Source organism: Taudactylus pleione, unplaced genomic scaffold, assembly GCF_031769625.1.
Source record: "Taudactylus pleione unplaced genomic scaffold, aTauple2 ptg000085l, whole genome shotgun sequence".
In the NCBI taxonomy this organism is placed as follows: Eukaryota; Metazoa; Chordata; class Amphibia; order Anura; family Myobatrachidae; genus Taudactylus; species Taudactylus pleione.
The window spans coordinates 14,514,878-14,534,093 of NW_028284487.1; the positions used below are offsets into that span (position 1 = coordinate 14,514,878).

The following is a 19,216-nucleotide window of genomic DNA, read 5'->3' on the forward strand; positions in this document are numbered from 1 at the left end:
ACTGAACAGGTCATTTGGACTTGCATTTAGAAAGCAAATGCTGGCGTGCTCTTTAGGTAGTTTTTATTTGTATAAATATGCTATAGTAACATGATGTAGTTTTGGGATATTGAAGGTGCTTTTATCAATGAGCTCTTTCCTTATATTAATTATTGTATTTTGTGGTGCAGTACCCTCCAGCTTCCTATTGTTTAGCCAGAAGATGGCGATAAATCGGATGTTAGTGGATGAGCAGCAGAGTCCGGACATCATCCTTCCAATCCATGGTCTGAGAAATGTCAAGGCAATTACCTACGACCCAGTAGACAAACTCATCTATTGGGTGGATGGGAAGCAGAATATAATTAAAAGGGCCAAGGATGATGGCACACAGGTTAGAAAATTGTCGGTTTATCTTATTATGGGGGTAGATGTATCAAGAATCTAACTATGTGGTGTTTGTATATTCTCTCCGCTTTTGTATGGGTATTATGGTATCCTTCCACAATCCAAAAATATAGGTCAATAAGCTTTGGACATAAAAATTAGCCCTAGTTGTATATGTATACATCTGGTAGGGAATATAGATTGCAAGTTCCATTGGGACACGAACTGATTATAAATGACTAATTATTCCCTGCAAAGTGCTGCAGAATGTGTGCACTATATAAATACATTTTATTAGATAAAATGAGTCTGCTGACCAATCTGTTGTCTGTGTGTATCCAGCATTAGAAATTCTGTAACATTTAATAGTAATTCAACCATAAAACTAGTTTTTATAGCATTAAAAAGGGCCATCCCATGAACACACAGAAACCTATCATTCTCTCATTTGTAGTCCATACTGTACATTGTGCATGTAGATCCTGCCATCTTTCAAAGGTACAGTCTCAACAGGCAGAAATCAAAGACTATTTCGAAGTAGAGGTATTTGTCCGGTCCTGTAGTTATTAGTTTTGCATACTTGGTATTTCACACGCTCTAAAAACTAACATGCCTTCATTGGAATAGTATTGCAATTGAAATGAATCTGGTTTGAAAGGATGCCAGCTTTTATGGGTGTAAGCCAGAGAACAGATGGATCTCTTGGGATGGGGGATGGAGAGAGGAGACCAAGTATTCTGTATGTCAGCTACAACCTGAATTGCTCATTTGTTTTCTCATATTATTGGTTAGTCGCTTAAACAGAACATGCAGACTTTAGCAGTAAAATATACAATTGCAATCTGTCTTCAGTCTGCCAGTTCAACATAGCATAGTTTTCTAACAAATACTTGAAGAATTCCCTTTTATATATGGACAGTTTAATGAAATAACTAATTCCTACGGATGATGGCCATTCTAAAGTTATTAATCTTTCAAACTCCACATATAAAATTCAGTGTTTAACACACATGCAGCCATTCAGGCTGGTGCTGATATTCGTGAATTATATTAAAGTGACAAAAGAAACTCTTGTCTACAGTTTAATGTTGTGTACACACAGTACGATAAAAATGCACAATATGAACGATATCTTTCATATCGTTATCGTTCAGATCGTTAATTTTTGGGTGCCTTCCAATCCTCAAACGACCAGCGATGCGCGGGCATGTATGGACGATAACTATATCAGCCGTGCATGCAGGCCAACCTGGTCGATACCGACCAGGTTACATGGGGATCCGTGATCGTCGATCGCGTGTCGCTGGCCCGTCGTTGGTGGTGTGCTGGATGATCGATATCGATCATCCAGCACACTGGGAAGGTGCAGGGAGATCAGTCCGCGATATCGTTATCACTGACTGATCGTACCGTGTGTATGCACCATTACAAGGTACAGTGCGGTCTCCTGTCTGTAATGCTTTAGCTTATGTACAAGCACAAAAGCTTTTGTTGTTATAAGTAAATACCATAGTGTTTAGCAAAAGCGTGGACGTCCTGAGAAGGTTATCTGACAACAAAGGGATGGAGGTCTAACGTGTGGAGTAGGATATGGTCCGGAAGTTCCATTAAAGCAGAAGTGGCCAAAGCGTTGATTGCGATAGTCTGGTCAACCCCAGACACTTGACCAGTCGATCGCATTGACCCATCCAGCAGCAGGTAGCAGCGTCAAATAAGAATCTGTGTAATTCTTATTGGCTGCTGCGCCGAAATTCACAGATGGGGTGCTGAAGCTGCGACTGCCATTTTTACTTACGGTCAGGTGCCAATCAGCAGCCAATAAGAATCGGGGTAATAATTTTTGACGCAGCTGAGCTAGCCAGTCTGAAGCCGCGGCTGTCACTGTGACAGCAATAGCCAATATTAATCAGGCGGATTCTTATTGGCTGAGGCTGTCACATTAACAGCCTCCATTGTGCCAGGCCCGGGTTAAGGGGGGGCATGGGGGAAGGGCCATTCGTAGGCGCTAAACCCAAAAGGGGCCGAAGTGCGGCACGCTGGACCGGCGGGCCTGCACTGAGGCTGCTGCTGGACTGCTGGTGTTGCCACGGCTGAGAGCTTGGAGGGATTGGGACCTGCTCTCTCTGACATGTCTGTCTTCTGTGGGGGGCTGCAGCAATTTTAATGTATGGGGCTTTTTATGTGAGGGACAATGTTTTTGTTTTGTTTGATTTTTTTTTCATGTGGGGGGGGGATTTTATATTTCGGTTTTTGGTTGGCCAATGTGGTTAATATTTTTTACTTTGGGGGCCAATATGTGATTTCGGTGGAACACGCCACTTGGTGCAGGGTCAGACCCCCTTTTTCAGACATGCGTCTGCCGCTTGCGCAAATTGATTCTTGGTAGATCACAGAAGATTTTCTCAAAAGTCAGGCCACCACTGTATTAAAGGATTCAGCCAAATAACAGAGTTGTGGCTGTGCACATGACTGCTTATTACTGCAATTCATCCATCATGAGATGAAGGATGAGATGCAGGGCCAAACGAAGGATGTTTACGGGAGGGGGGTTTACACACACACCCACACACATATACACACACACACTATATATGTGTGTATATATATATATATATTAGGGGTGTGCACCGGCCACTTTTTGTGTTTTGGTTCTGGATCTTTCTTCGTGTTTTGGATCTGGATTGGTTTTGCCAAAACCACCCTTCCGTGTTTTGGGTTCTGGGTTTTGTGTTTTGGATCTGTATTTTTTTGAAAAAAAGCATAAAAACAGCTAAAATCACAGAATTTGTAGGTTTTTCTGCTCCTATGCTATTATTAACCTCAATAACCTTAATTTCCACTCATTTCCAGTCTATTCTGAATACCTCACACCTCACAATAGTGTTTTTATGTCCAAAAGGTTGCACCGAGGTAGCTGGATGACTATGCTAAGCGACACGAGTGGGCGGCACAAACACGTGACCCATCTAGGCGTGAAACTGCAGTGGCAGACAGGATGGCATTGAAAAACTAGGCCCCAAACTGTACATAATGCAAAGAAAAAAAAGAGGTGCAAGATGGAATTGTCCTTGGGCCCTCCCACCCACCCTTATGTTGTATAAACAGGACATGCACACTTTAACAAACCAATCATTTCAGCGCCAGGGTCTGCCACACAACTGTGGCTGAAATGATTGGTTCGTTTGGGCCCCCACAAAACAAGCTGGCAATTAATCTGTCCCTGCACAAACTGGCTCTACGGAGGCAAGAAGTCGTCCTCATCCTCCTCATCCACAGATTCCTCACCCTCTTCAGTGTTATGTACATCCTCATCCTCACAGAGTATTAATTCGTCCCTGCTGGAACCACAGGTCCCTCTGTACGTTCTGGAGGCTGGTCTCCCTGAAAGAGTTGATCATTCATTTTATGAACATCATCTTCTCCACATTTTGTGGAAGCAACCTCCTACGCCTTTCGCTAACAAGGTTCCCGGCTGCACTAAACACTCTTTCGGAGTACACACTGGAGGGGGGGCAACTCAGGTAAAATAGAGCCAGTTTGTACAGGGACCTCCAAATTGCTTCTTTTTCCTGCCAGTACAGGTACGGACTGTCTGACATGCCTACTTGGATGCTGTCACCGATGTAATCCTTTAACAGACAGACGCACGCTTGTCGCTGCTGCTTTGAGGATTCAAGTGCGGCTACAGCCCACACAATTCACAAAGACAGAAAAAAAAAAAAGAATATTTTTATTGTTTGTGGAGCACACTTTGAGGGTTACACCACCCTCTAACAGACAGACGCACGCTTGTCGCTGCTTCTTTGAGGATGCAGGTGGAATCTAGACGGGATTTGGAACCGAGGACACACTACCTCCATCAATTGTCTAAATCCCACTGCACTAATGTCGGATACCGGACGCACGTCTAACACCAACATAGCAGTCAAGGCCTCAGTTATACGTTTTGCTTCAGGATGACTGCTGTCGTACTTCATCCTCATCGCTAGGGACTGTTGGAGGGTCAATTGTTTAGTAAAAGTAGTGATGTTCCTACTTCCTCTCTGGGATGATTAACAACTCCCAGCAGCAGCAACAGCACTAGTAGGAAGTGGTTCTTGATCTTTCCCTATTTTATTTTTATCAGAGAAAGTTTGGTCCTCCATTTATGTTAGTTTGATATATATACGTGCGGCTAAAGCGCACACAAACACAGAAAATATTTTTTTATTTTTGCTGGAGAGTAGTGCACTTTGTGGGTTACACCACCCTTTAAGAAATGAGCCAGCCGGCTCTTTACTTATGGGACACAGGCGCACGCTTGGCGCTGCTCCTTTGTTGATGCACGTGCAGCCACAGTGCACACAAGTCACAAACACAGAAAATATATATTTTTTTGGTTTGGAGTGTACTTTGGGGGTTACAGCACCCTTTAACGGTCAAGCCAGCCGGCCCTTTACTTATGACACAGGCGCACGCTTGGCACTACTTTGTTGATGCACATGCGGCTACTGGGCACGCAATTCACAAACACAGAAAATAATTTTTTTTTTGGTTTGGACTGGAGTGTACTTTCGGGGGTTACAGCACCCTTTAACGGTCAAGCCATCCGGCCCTTTACTTATGACACAGGCGCACGCTTGGCACTACTTTGTTGATGCACATGCGGCTACTGCGCACACAATTCACAAACACAGAAAATAATTTTTTTTTTGGTTTGGACTGGAGTGTACTTTGGGGGTTACAGCACCCTTTAACGGTCAAGCCAGCCGGCCCTTTACTTATGACACAGGCGCACGCTTGGCACTACTTTGTTGATGCACGTGCGGCTACTGCGCACACAATTCACAAACACAGAAAATATATTATTTTTTTAGCACTTGGGGGGAGCACCCCTGATGGACAACACTACAGCACCTCTTTAGGACTGGGACACTGCACAGGACTTTGGAGTGGACACAGCCCCTATGGAGAACTGACTGCACAACACAGTCCAGCCAGCCCCTATGGACTTTGAAGTAGTGGACACAGCCCCTATTAACAACAGCAGCACAGCACAACACAGCCAGCCCCTATGGACTTTGAAGTAGTGGACAACAGCAGCACTACACTACACTACACTACACAGCCCTAACTCCCACCCTCCCTCTTCACTGTCCACAGCCGAGTGAGAAAATGGCGCCGACGTGGGTACCTTATATAGGATCCAAAACCCGCGAGACTCGGAAGGCGGGATGATGACGTTTTGCCTCGATTTCAGATCCGAGTCAGGCGGGAAAAGTCGAGCCTGATTCGGATCGGGGGGGTTCGGATTTCAGAAATCCGAACCCGCTCACCCTATATATATATATATATATATATATATATATATATATATATATATATATATATATATATATATAATATGAAGGTGCAAATCACAAAGTTGTTTTAAACATTAAGTGATTGAAAAGATTTCAGACGTTTTCACAGTTTGGAATCCACACCGATGGAATATGATCTCTTTATAGTGAGGTTTCATTCAAAACAGTCCACTTTTCCTCTTTACTAGGCCGGACCAACTTCAACATAGATGTTAATAAATTTCATAGGCTCCAAATAAAGTTTTCTAGAAAAGACCCACTCACCAAAAAGACACCCAAAACGAGATGGCCCAATGGCCTGCTAGATCTTTAAACGATGATTTTATTAGCTAGACACAGCATTTTTATATATTAAAAAAAAAATGAATTACACAATATCTTCAATGCTTATAACAGAAGAAGATAGTATGGGACCTGCTGTTACCCATCAAGGGGCCAGATTTTCAAATAGGCAGGTTTCTCCCTTCTGATTGATTTATTATTTATATATATATATATATATATATATATATATATATAATAAATCAATCTCCAATTAAAGATAAACATAAACAAAATAAAGAGGTGTGTACAAAACAATGGCGTGGGGTCTGATTCTCATAGTTTCAATAATAATACATACCAAATGCACGTGAGTCGGCAAAAATTTGTAAAATATTTTCCTCAAGATGGACCTATACATTAAAATATGACATTATATATAGTAATTCCGAAAATACATTAATCATAATTCATAACAATAAATTGTACCTTTAAAGTTTGCTACATTCATTCCACATTTATGTGCAATTCCCAAATTTCATATGTACGATAATTTTATGTGCAAAGTGCTGTCCTTTAGGATGGGCCTATACTTTGGAAAATTTCCATCAACTAATATAATTTCTAAGGACATTGCTCATAATTCATATCAATAATTGCACTTTCATTAATTGTATAAAGTGTATCATAGAATATGTTTGGAACATCAATCTGCCTAATGGAATTTGCAAAATGAATCATGAAAAGTACAGATAAACTTGATCATATGTATACAAATATTATATCCATATAGACTATTTAGATAGATAGATATATATATATATATCTATCTATCACCATTAACAATGCTGGTAAATTTAAAATCCATAATTAAATAACACAAAATATACATGACATAAATACAGCCGTTAACCAGTATTGTACTGGAAAGATTCAATGGGCATCAATGTACTTACTAGTCAATTTGAAGAACCTTCACAGACTGATGTGCTCTGATCCCTGGATCAAGCTATAATGAAAGGTCTGCTCTATCCCCCCTTATATCCTCAGAATTGGATTGATGTCACATCCTGTCAATCATTATGGGGAAAATTACTACCATTCGATAAAACTCCCTTTTGAGCCTTATAAAAATATCCTCAATGCCTCTTACAGCTTCCTAATAGGTAGAATAACTAACATAATTAATATTCATATATTTAAAATGGGTTACCCCCGTGGAAAATCCTTAATTACAGTGACATATTATACAATCCTGGGAAACTCACTTTTCCGGGTTGGTTGCCCGGCTACAAGTTTGTTTGCGTGTCAAAAAGTATTAGATCGCTGGGTTGGTTCCCTGGTTACATGCTCGTTTGCGTGTCAATTGATGGTACATATCTGCTAACTGCGCCTCTCACAATCTCTCTGTGATCTAGTGGGCTCAAGGCCTCGCGACAGCTCTGTGTCGGAGTATTAACCCGGACATTGGAAGGTTTGCGTTTCAGCGGCCATCTTAGGCTTGCGTTCCAGCGCTGGAGAAATAACCCGGACGTCAGAAAGCTTGTATTCCAGCGGCCATCTTAGGATTGCGTTCTAGCAGCCTATTTTTCATTGGTAGCTGGTAGCTGAGATTACCCATTCGATGGAAAAAAAACTTGCCGCATCTTATATCAATTAGAACTATAATAGTGGCCTAACAATCTAATCTTAGTAACCCCAAAAAATAGTAATAACACTCGTGAACTAAATATTGATTAAATAAATGTCCCCAATTTTAATGTGATTGATAAACTGTATGTAGGAGTAAAATGTGTTCACCTACATTTTACTCCTATATTTGTGAAGGATATGGGCCCTGATTCAGAGCCGGACGCTCTGACCAGAGCGCTCGCTCTGAATCAGGGCCCACCTCCATTAATATGGAGCGTACTCCTGGACGCTCGTATAGCTGTGGGTCACCACCCACAGCATATACGAGCGTGCAAAAAGATGGTCGCGATGTTCTTGACCATCCGAACTGCGAGTGAAAGCCTGCGGTTGGGTTTCCCAACCGCAAGGCCTGGAGTGATTTTGGCTCTATCAGAGCTAAAAATCACTCCCACTGACATCACTAGTGATGTCAGTGGGGCCGGCTTGAGACGGTAGGCGTTCCCTTGGGAACGCCTCTGTCTGGCAGGCACGCCCACCAAAGGGGGCGTGCTGTCAGTCACCATCGACAGCACGCCCCTTTCATGAGACACTCCGTGCGAAGGAAAGTCCTTCGCTCGCCGGGTCTCGCGCATGCGCATGACGGAGCTCCCTCCGTTGTGCGCATGCGCAGTGGGGAACATCGACCCACTTGCGAGCGTACTGCCGCTCGCGAGTGGGTCTGAATGACCCATAGTTACCAAATTATTGTGTTTAAACTTAATTGTTAAATTCCTTTTTAAACATCGAATCAAGAATATTTCCAATACATTCACTGATTTAAGAAATAATTATTCATTCATTACACAAGCGTGTTAATTAAATATACCTATAGAAAGGACATAATATCTATATTCTTGTTAAGCCCATTGGGGGCCAAGGAAGTTAGTGTAAATCCAAAATATTTCACATGTTCTAAAATAGTGAAAGAAAAGTCTTTAATGTTTGAATTATTATGGATTTCAGTAAAATGACGCGAGAGACGGTTTTTAGCTGATTCTTTGTTGCGCATATGTTCTTGAATGCGGAGTTTCATACATCTTTTTGTTTTTCCAACATAGTTAAAATTACAGCTACACCTGATTTTATAGACCACATAATCTGTGTTGCATGTAACAATTCCCTTTAGAGAATGTGGTTTTATCCTGAAATTCCCAACTGAAACTCTGTTTATCCATAAATTTGCAACAGATACAACGGTTGCAAGGATAGCAACCATTCCTCTTACTTAATGAGATGCAGGGGCAAACGCAGGATTTTTACGGGAGGGGAGTTTACACCCACCCACGTGTGTGTGTGTGTGTGTGTGTGTGTGTATATATATATATATATATGTATATATATATATATATTTATTCATGTGCATACAGATGTCACATACATTGCACACACACTTACCATGCAGCAGCTGCGGGTTATAGACCTGTTGGGGATGGGACCTGGCTGACACATGTCATTAGGCCCCTCCCCCTAGCAGCAAAGTGTGGTTCAATCGGGAGGGGGTGGAGCCAAATGACGCAGTTCTAATGGAATCGCATTATCTAGGCTCCACCTCCTCCCGATTGATCCACAAATCGTGGCATTTTTCCACGAAAGGTTTGGGGCTTAAGAAGATGGTGCCTGCTTTCCAGCCTATCAGGGGTGGTTTCTGGGTACTCAGAAACCCCCTCTGCGTGTGCTACTGAGATAAAAATCTGCAATGTTTATGGTCGTAAGGTGCCAGAAAAAGTACGGAACACCAGCATCTCGTCCTCGTTGCCACTAATTGAATTGTACATTACATTAGCTACAAAGAAAATGCCCCTTGCTGCCTCCTGTAGTGTTTGAATGTAAATTCCTAGAGGTTTCTAATGGTGTGTGTTTGGGTATGTTGGGATAAAAAGTGTGTGTGTGTGTGTGTGTACACACACTATATATCAGTATTTTCAAGTGGAAATTTACCATATACGTTTTGCTGGAAGCTGGATTGCTTTCCTATGATGAATCAGGTGTCTGATATGTCACACTCAGCAAAAGATGAACTAGAATTCATACTGTGTTCACTGATCAGTCACTTTTTGTCCATCATATTTATGTTTTCATTTTGTGCTTGGTGGTGGCAATGGCAAGTCAGGACTATTGCATGTCAGTCCCATACAGTTAGAATGAGGTCAGTGACACTTCTCTCTGGGACTTAGGCCAAGTAGTTTCCTCTTACAGTCCTCTTCAGACTACTGGGCATTAACCAGTCATCATGAATTCGACCATATCTCACACAAGACACTGCAAAAACTCTAATCCATGCACTCATTATTTCCCGCATTGACTATTGCAATAGTCTCCTTACTGGTCTTCCCAAAAACAGGCTATCGCCATTACAATCCATTATGAATGCAGCTGCGAGGCTTATCTTCCTTGCCAAACGTTCATCATCTGCTGCCCCACTCTGTCAGTCCCTCCATTGGTTGCCAGTTTTCTACCGTATTCAATACAAAATACTGTTACTTACACATAAGGCCATTAACCGAATTACACCAACATACATCTCTTCACTCATCTCAAAATATCTCCCAACCCGACCTCTCCGCTCAGCACAAGAACTGCGTCTCTCATCCCCACGCATTACTTGCTCCCATTTACGGTTACAGGACTTTCTTCGGGCTGCACCTACTCTATGGAATGCCTTACCACACACAATAAGACTTACCTCTACTCTTCAATCCTTCAAGCGTTCCCTGAAAACTCACCTCTTCAGACAAGCTTATCAGATTCCAGAACCGACCACATAACCTTCATAGCTTCCATGTCTTATCACATCCCCTTTCACAGTCCATACATAACCTCACATATTGTCTTTCTTTCACATACTCCTGACATTTTGCCGACATTCCTATGTGACTGGATCAAGCAGCCCACCAAGAAACTCTGCATTCTGGCCAGACCAAATTGCAATATATATAGCACCTATCCTTGTGTATCAATGCCTGTTTCCCTATAGATTGTAAGCTTGCAAGCAGGGCCCTCTTACCTCTATGTCTGTCTGTTATTACCCTGTTTTGTTCTATCAATGTTTCCAATTGTAAAGCGCAACGGAATATGCTGCGCTATATAAGAAACTGTTAATAAATAAAATAATAAAATAATAAATGAATAATAAAAAAATAAAAAAAATAGGAAGACAATGGTAAAAATAAAAACTCACTTTCAATATTTTCTAACATTTAAATGACTTTCTTGGCATTGCTTTAGGAGGAATTTAGTTAGCTGTGTAAAGATATTGTACCACTGGGCAACACACATTCTGGTCTATTTCCAGCATACACGCTCCTCGCTATTCGATTAGAAAAGCTTATAGCAGTGATTCTACAGTGCATGACCTGAGGGAAGTGTATGAAGGCGATTAGTGGCCAGAAGCAAAGTATTTCAGATCCTTAAGAGGTGTCAAATGGCTGATTTTTACATTTTTTGTTAACCTTGGAAAAATAATAGTAAGCAAGTGGTTTTTACCAAATTAAAGCATCTAGATTATTGTGGGGTTCATAAAAATGTCTGTAATGAGATTTTTAATTGTTTTCAAGCATGTTTGGGAGTTACAAGTGTGGTAATCATTTGGAACTCCGACCTACAAGTTCAATAACTCATTTGCCATCAATACAACACCCAAAATACATGTCCCAAATAATTAAACCAATGTTTGAGCTTTTTTCAGAAACTCAGCTGAAAAATGACATCATTATTGGCCAAATTGTGTTATTTAAATGCCTCCAAATGCATCATTATTCATTGGGAGGGGTGTGCCAAAGGTTCTGCACTGAGTCCTGACCATTTTACCTTATAATAAATATTATGCCCTACTTTTCATCTACTGAGGAGCTGCAAAATAAATTCTGCATTAACTCCCATTGAAATCCACGTCAACATTGATATCTATTTGAACAGCAAAGTCTCGCGGTGGCAGGTTTTTGACCCACATTTAGCAAGTTTTGGGCAACTTGTGGCTAATTGAATTGGTCACTTTAGTGTGTACCCAGCTTTAGACTTTTGTAAGGGCTGTGTAAAGGGGCCTATCCTTTAGCAGATGTTTTTTTTGAACGATGAAAGACAAAAGATATCTATTGAAAATTCCAGTGGCTGCGCTGACAGATATCTGTCATATACACAGGGCGGGCTCCAGGCATGTTCCACCTGAGCGGCCGCACGAGGGTGCCCCGATTTTCTCTCGGCATCTTGCCTGGCTGGCCCGGCCCTGGCTGTCACGGTCATGCCGGCTAGCGCGGGCGTGCGGACGGACGGACCAGACGACGAGTGACCAGATGACTAGTCACGAGTGGGGCTCACTCAGCAACCCTGAAGCTGAGCAGCATTGAGCGGTCATAGAGGCCTGGACGAGGGCAGCCTTGCGGAGGAGAGACTGTAAGTGAATGCATCACCAAGGCTGGCACTGGCAGGGCAGGCTGTGTGTGAGACTGTGCCGGTGTGCCGCACCCCACCACATACAGCCTGCCTGTCAGTTCCAGCAGCCAGCCCAGGAGTAAAATAAACGGTGCCAGAGCCTGAATGGATGCTGCGCGCAGCATCCATTCAGTGAAGGGAGATGGCTGGGGCAAGCCCAGCTAGTGAGGCTTCCCCCAACCTGACGTTATTTGAAGGAGTGACATGCGGGCACGCCCCCCAAATTACGGCACATAGGGTGCATGGTCTATGGTAATTGGGCCATGCCCCCATTTTCGGCCCATGTAAGGGCGCCCTTTAAGGTCCCGGCACAAAGTGCTCCAACCCCTGGAGCCGGCCCTGTATGTACATGACAGATTTTTGCAAAAGATGAACGATATTGCATGACATCATTCAGGGAGTGGATTTTTCTCTCCAGTGCTTTGTAGCTGCTGTTAATATCGTTAGTCGTTTACCGCATATAAACTGCCAGATATTTCTAATATCTGGAAGCGATATGCGATAATTGACCAACATGTTGGAGAGACGAAAGATAAAATTTATCGTCCACGGGAGTGCGCATCTGTCATCGTTCAGGGCCTATCCATTAGCAGATAAATTGAACGACTGAACGATATATCGTTCAGTTGTTCAATTTATCTGCTAATGGATAGGCCCCTTAACAGTAATAATTTATACAACATATCGTTTCGATGCGGATCGGAACAATGTATCATACTTATAAAGTGTGTACGTCCGATCCATCATTCCCAACCGTCGTTTATTGCATCGTCTCATCTACTGTCTTGCATGGCAGATGGGATGATGCAATGAATGACGCGGTATATTTACATGCAGCATGCAAGATCGTGCTGTTTGTATGCTGCACAATGTATCTTTACATTATATACATTGGTCGCCGCATCGCTGGGTCATAACGTTATATGGTGTGTACCCAGCTTAAGGGAATAATTCTTAAAATTAGAAGGATAATTTTTATTAGGAAAAATTATTGGGAAATATAGCACTTCAGAAAAGGAAAAATGGGAAATCCCGCACTAGTCTTAAGTATGTGATGGAAGTGAGTAATAGTATTGACCAGCAAATATGGTAGTAGTAATTATTTTTTTTTTTTATTATTAAATTACTCATTTTTGGTGGAGCAACTTTTTTGTTTTAAACTCATTTTGTAAAATCCCAGAATTAAATAATCACATGCATTTTTTTTTTTTTTTTTTTTATGCAAATGCATTTGGTAATTTTTCACATCTAAAGCTTGTCTAGTTCACTAGTTTCAGCATTATCCCTGCTGCTATATGGGATTTCCATTATGAAAAAGCTTTGAATGGAGAGGGGTGTTTACTTTTGAACTTCATAGTAAATTGTCCCATCTTGCTTTTAAGCATGATCAGGAGTTATCCAGGGAAAGCAGCCCATAGACAGAGGTTCCAGAGCTAGTTTGCGTTGTAGGGTCTCGGTGATGTCATTGGTTTTCAGTGATCGCTGCATTGTATGTAGGAATCATAATGACTCTATAATACAAGTAAGCCACTATGACATTAATAATACGTATATATCAAATGCTATGTACTACTGAGCTGCATGCGATGGATGGAATAACTGCCATGTTTTTTACTTGTCTCAATCACTTTTGTCTTACCCGTGTTTGGTTGGAGGTGCTCCATTAACAGAGCAGACAAAGTGACTTGTTCTGCTGAAATTCCCTATGTAGATAAGAGGGCCAGTAATATCACAGCAGATCAACAGATTGCAGCCGCAGTCGTTTTTTTTTTTTTTGTTTGTTTTTACCTTTATCCAATCCGGTTAGGACACAGTATCAATGTGAGTGGTACTTTAGTTGTCTAATGGACTAAGGAAGTAATTTATATTTTTAATAGAGCTGCATTGGAAAACCTGATGATTGCTAAAGGTTCACATTTTTTTTTCAGTTATTAGTCTGTTTCTTGTTTTTGAGAGTGCTTTTGTTTTAGGGTTTTTTTCTTGCTAATTTCTACAGTAATTCCTGTCACACTTCCTGGTAACCTGCATACGTATTCAGTACAGATGTGTTCTCATATACTATTGCTGTAATCGCGCCAAGCAGCCCTTCGCGGCTCTCCAGGACCCGTGCGACTCGGCTTAGAGTGTCATACTCAGTCGCACACAGACATGCAGGTACCGCATATCAAATGAATCAGTACAGTATCGTGAAGCGTTTTTTTGGTTTAAAAAAAATGCAAAAATGCTGCACTGCTATAGCAGCTCACTCGCACTAGGAGTCTTGTGCCGCATAATGCATTGTTTATGAGGACACATCTGTATATATGCTTTACTTTATATCTAAATTGTAAATCTAAAGGGCATAAAATAGGTCTATTTCTTTTAGAACTATGTTGCCATTATTCTGTTACTCCTCATCTGAAAATATGTATGGTGTATTCAGGTTCTAAATAATGATTAAACCTTTCTTCACTCAAATTTTGCCATGATTCTCTTCTCTCAAGCTTCTCAAGTGCCTTGTGTACAATCGTCTATCTAATGGAGCATACACATGGTCAGATTTTTCTTCAGATCTGAACGATAACAATTTAAAAAATCGTTTATCTGTCAGATGAACTATTTGAACGATGCACGTTCCCGATGGTCAGATAACGATGTCTGACATCTGATGTGTTTGCAGTCAGACTTGGATGATTCCATTCATTTTAATAAAGTCAAAAATCGTTCAAATCTTTGGTAAAATCATTCAAATCGTTCATCTGACAAATCTGACTGTGTGTATGCTCCATAACACTCTCATCTCACTTCCTGTTCCCCTTTACTCGCCTTAGGACACCTGCATTGCGGTTTGACAGGTGTACAGCCTCAGTCAAACTCCCCACCTGCCACTGTTACACAGTACTTTCCTGTGCAACTATTTAGTACAAAAAAAAACACTCCTCCAGTTCCTGTCTCTGGCACATTCTTCCCTTCACCCTCACTATTTCTCGGGGCCTCCCTGCTTTATTCTCTATGCTGTAATTGTTTTTTCTCTTTTTGAACTAGCTCACTATTTCAGCCTCCAGTACCTTCCTTTTTGCTGATGGTATCAAAATCTACTACTCCTCTATAGACATCCACCCTCAAGTCACTTATGTGACCACCTGCTTATTTGCACCTTTATGTCCCACCATTACCTAAAGTTCAGCCTCTCCGAAACACAGATTCTCTTTCCTCCTCCGGTGAAATATCTGTAAATTACACCACAATTTTCTTAGATGCCAAAGGCTTTTACCTTGATTTTTCTTTTCCCCCTAGTTCTATCCTCTGCTATAGGTCTCCTCTTGCAGTCCTGTTACTTCCACCTTCAAAACAATGCTAACATGGTGAAGCCATTACTGTGCTTTCTCTCATCTCCTAATACGACTAGTGCAATGTCCACTTATCTGACATTCCCCTCCACTGCCCCCTCAATCACCTGTTCCCGCCTCAACTTATCCTGACAGCTGTGACAGGACTTCATCCCACATCCTCCAGAAACCATTTCAAACTCTTCATCCTCTCCTACAAAGCCCTTAACATTACTCCTTCATTCATCTCAAACCTCCCTGCAAAATTCTCTCCCATATTTCCCGCTGACCAGGACCTTTCTTCCTGTATAATAACCTCCTCTCACTCCCTTCTACTCTGTGCTGCTACTACAGATGTGCGGTTTGGTTCTCCAGAAATCTGAATCCACTCGAATTTCATAAATCCTGACAGAATCTAGTCGCGGTTCTGATTTCCTGAGGAGATCCAGACCGATCAGAGTCTCGATTCTAATATTTCTGCGGTTCAGAATTTGATTTTTAAATCCCAGAACCAAAACACGAAGATAAATCCTCATCGAAAACCAAAACACAGGGGGTCAGCGCACATCTCTAACTGCTATTCATATTAAATTCCTTACCGGTGTTGGTCAGACTCTCCCCTAGCCTTCAAGTGTTCAATTACTATCTGAAACCCCACTCCTATATCTCCGTTCAGAGCCACTGTGTTTTTACATACATAATTGGAATCTTCAGCATCAATCAGCTCTTTCACAGTATCCCACCATATCCTAGTATTATACAATATTTGCAAGTAATCAGATGTGTATATAGTTGATATAACATTATTTTCCATTGGTGATCAATTAGGTGGCTTTAGAATACTTTCTTGTGTTAAGTACTTTTTTTTTCGTTCAACAGCCTCTTGTGGTGGTGTCCAGTCCAAACCAGAGCCAAAACCAAGAAAAGCAGCCCCATGATCTGAGCATAGATATATACAGCCACACCTTGTACTGGACCTGCGAGACCACAAACAGCATCAACGTTAACAGGCTTACTGGAGAATATATTGGCATTGTCTTGCGTGGAGATCATGACAAGCCAAGGGCCATTGCCCTGAATGCAGAACGAGGGTAAGTTTTTTTTTTTTTTGTTTTTTTTATATCCTAAATGTATCTGTCCTTTCAATTGGATTAATACCTAAACCAAAAGTAAATTTTCTGTGCTAGTAAAGATCATGACGAGGATTTATACCACAGTTTTCCCCCAACATTCTGCAGTAAGCCAGCAAAAAAAGAGCCTGCACTGTACATGATGATGATAAAATGCAGATATGTAATAGGCCAACCACCATATCAGATGCTAAATTGGTCTGAAAACTAAACTTGAGCCCCACATTGGGTCATACATTCATGTGTTGTACATAAGCTAGTTTGGATTTATTTTATTCAATGTTGAGTGGCTTTAAAAAAAAAAAAAAAAAACATAATTCAAAGTCTGTTTGCTTCAGAATAATAACATAGGTTGAGTTAGAGGTGATACAATAAGCATTCCTTGCACCATCTTTATTTATCGGGGTATAGAGTGAGATGGCCAGCATGAAAACAATTGTTTCCTTACACATGTATTGGTATCTTGTAAAACACTGTTGCCTGTGTCAGGGTGTTTCTTTGGCTCTGCATGTATCTGACCATATTCGTTCTGCTTGTCAGAGGGGGAGTGTGGAACTTTTTTTTTTGTTAAATAATTTCCATCAGTAAAGTTCCTCAAGACAGATAAACAAGCTGGCAAAATGGGAACCATGTGTAGCCCAGCTGGTGAAGGGCTGCAGATGACGGGTGTGTGTTAGACATCTGTTGTGTGTGTGCAGTTCTAGGTATTTTGGTTGGTTCTATCACTTAGAGAAAAAAATGTTCCGGCAACACGGAGACCAAAAACATGGAAAAAAAAATTGGCTTTCTTATAATCAACTTTTTCAACCACAGTGAGCTTTGTACATTTTAATTTCCAGTTCATGTTATGAATGTCTAAACAACCATGAAAGCTAATTGCATTCTTCATCTAAGTAAAAAAGAATGTTCTCCGGCTCTTTTAATTTAGGACAATCGCAAATATTCACACTAACAGGATCCTCACACTAACGTTTCCATCCGGAAATACACACACAGACTTCCACATTGAGAAACTGATCCACATATCGATGTCTAAACACTCCCATTTTATATTCCTTTTAGGTTGTATTCTACAACCCATCTGCTTTAGTACATTGCACCTTGTGCACCGTAGTTGACAGACTCCTCCCTCCCTTTTCACCAAAAAAAAGTACCCTTTTCTAGAGATAAGTTATATTTTAGCATGATCTTTGGAGCATGTTTTGTGCCGGCAATGCCCCCAGCCCGGCATCCTTTACACCTCTGCTCTTAAGTTAGGCAGTCTGGAAGAAGCTAGCTTAAAGGGCTGTTTTATATATGATTTGATCTGTATATTTGGGATTTAAAGGAATCCACGTTTATTAACGGTTTATAGTGCACGTGGCACTTTGTACCAAAGCAATACAATTAGGAGACCGGCCCACTATAAATTAGAGATGAGCATTTCGGTTTTTTGCTAAGGTCTTTCCATCAAGTTTGCATCTGAGAACGAGACAAAACGTCAATGTTCGTGAAAATTTATATTTTGCCTCATGAGAGCCAAACTTGGCGAGAAGATCTGAGCCAAAACCAAACTGCTCAATAAATAAGCAGGGGAGAATTTAATAGCTAGTCTGTGCAATTTAATAGCAAGAGAAAATGTGTGCCAATTTGATATCCATAGATATTGAAGTAGCCTATTAGTTTATGCTCCTATAAAAATAACTGGTTTCTGGGATTTGTCAACCCCTGTTTAAAAGTAATATTTACTACATCTACTCCATATTCGCACATAAAAATAATGATCTGGAATACACAACGCATACATTGCACAGATTAATCTGCTCATTTTGCTCTGGGCACAGAAATTAGTGAATTATCATATTTTATAAATTTGTGAATTTAATTAGCCATGATAAACTGCTTTTCTGCGATAAACTGCTTATTATGCAAATTTGTACTTATCATACAATCCTATTAGCCGTCACTTTTCGTGGCTGTGAATTCTCCATACCATTTGTCGTGAAAGGTTTTCACCTCCTCCTGAATAGGTGAAAATTTGGGCAAATCCCCTGTTTTTGGCTAAAAGTGTTGGGTTCAAATCAATCACAGGGATACCCTCCTTACTGACTAATTAGGCAAAAATATTTTAATTAGCTTAATTTGGCCAATGATGACGCCATTTTTGGGCTAAAGTGCAGGAAAATGGGTTAGTTGATATGGGACAGGGGGATGGGGGCGCGGTGTGTGAGTGGGATGGGGGCGGTGTGTGTGAGTGGGATGGGGGCGCGGTGTGTGAGTGGGATGGGGGCGCGGTGTGTGAGTGGGACAGGGGGATGGGGGCGCGGTGTGTGAGTGGGACAGGGGGATGGGGGCGCGGTGTGTGAGTGGGACAGGGGGATGGGGGGCGCGGTGTGTGAGTGGGACAGGGGGATGGGGGGCGCGGTGTGTGAGTGGGACAGGGGGATGGGGGGCGCGGTGTGAGTGGGACAGGGGGATGGGGGGCGCGGTGTGTGAGTGGGACAGGGGGATGGGGGGCGCGGTGTGTGAGTGGGACGGGGATGGGGGGCGCGGTGTGAGTGGGACGGGGATGGGGGGCGCGGTGTGAGTGGGACAGGGGGATGGGGGGCGCGGTGTGAGTGGGACGGGGATGGGGGCGCGGTGTGTGAGTGGGACGGGGATGGGGGCGCGGTGTGTGAGTGGGACGGGGATGGGGGCGCGGTGTATGAGTGGGACGGGGATGGGGGCGCGG

The 19,216-nt window shown here is 42.0% G+C and overlaps 1 protein-coding gene across 1 annotated transcript in view; it reads left to right on the forward strand.

The window, feature by feature from the left end:
* The window catches only part of LOC148532063 (low-density lipoprotein receptor-related protein 5-like), a 195,957-nt gene that overhangs the window by 139,245 nt on the left and 37,496 nt on the right, over window positions 1-19,216 (forward strand). Inside the window, exons 13-14 of the mRNA XM_088468375.1 lie at window positions 171-373; window positions 16,256-16,467. Coding sequence (XP_088324501.1) covers window positions 171-373; window positions 16,256-16,467 — 415 coding nt within the window. The remainder of the gene's footprint in view (window positions 1-170; window positions 374-16,255; window positions 16,468-19,216) is intronic.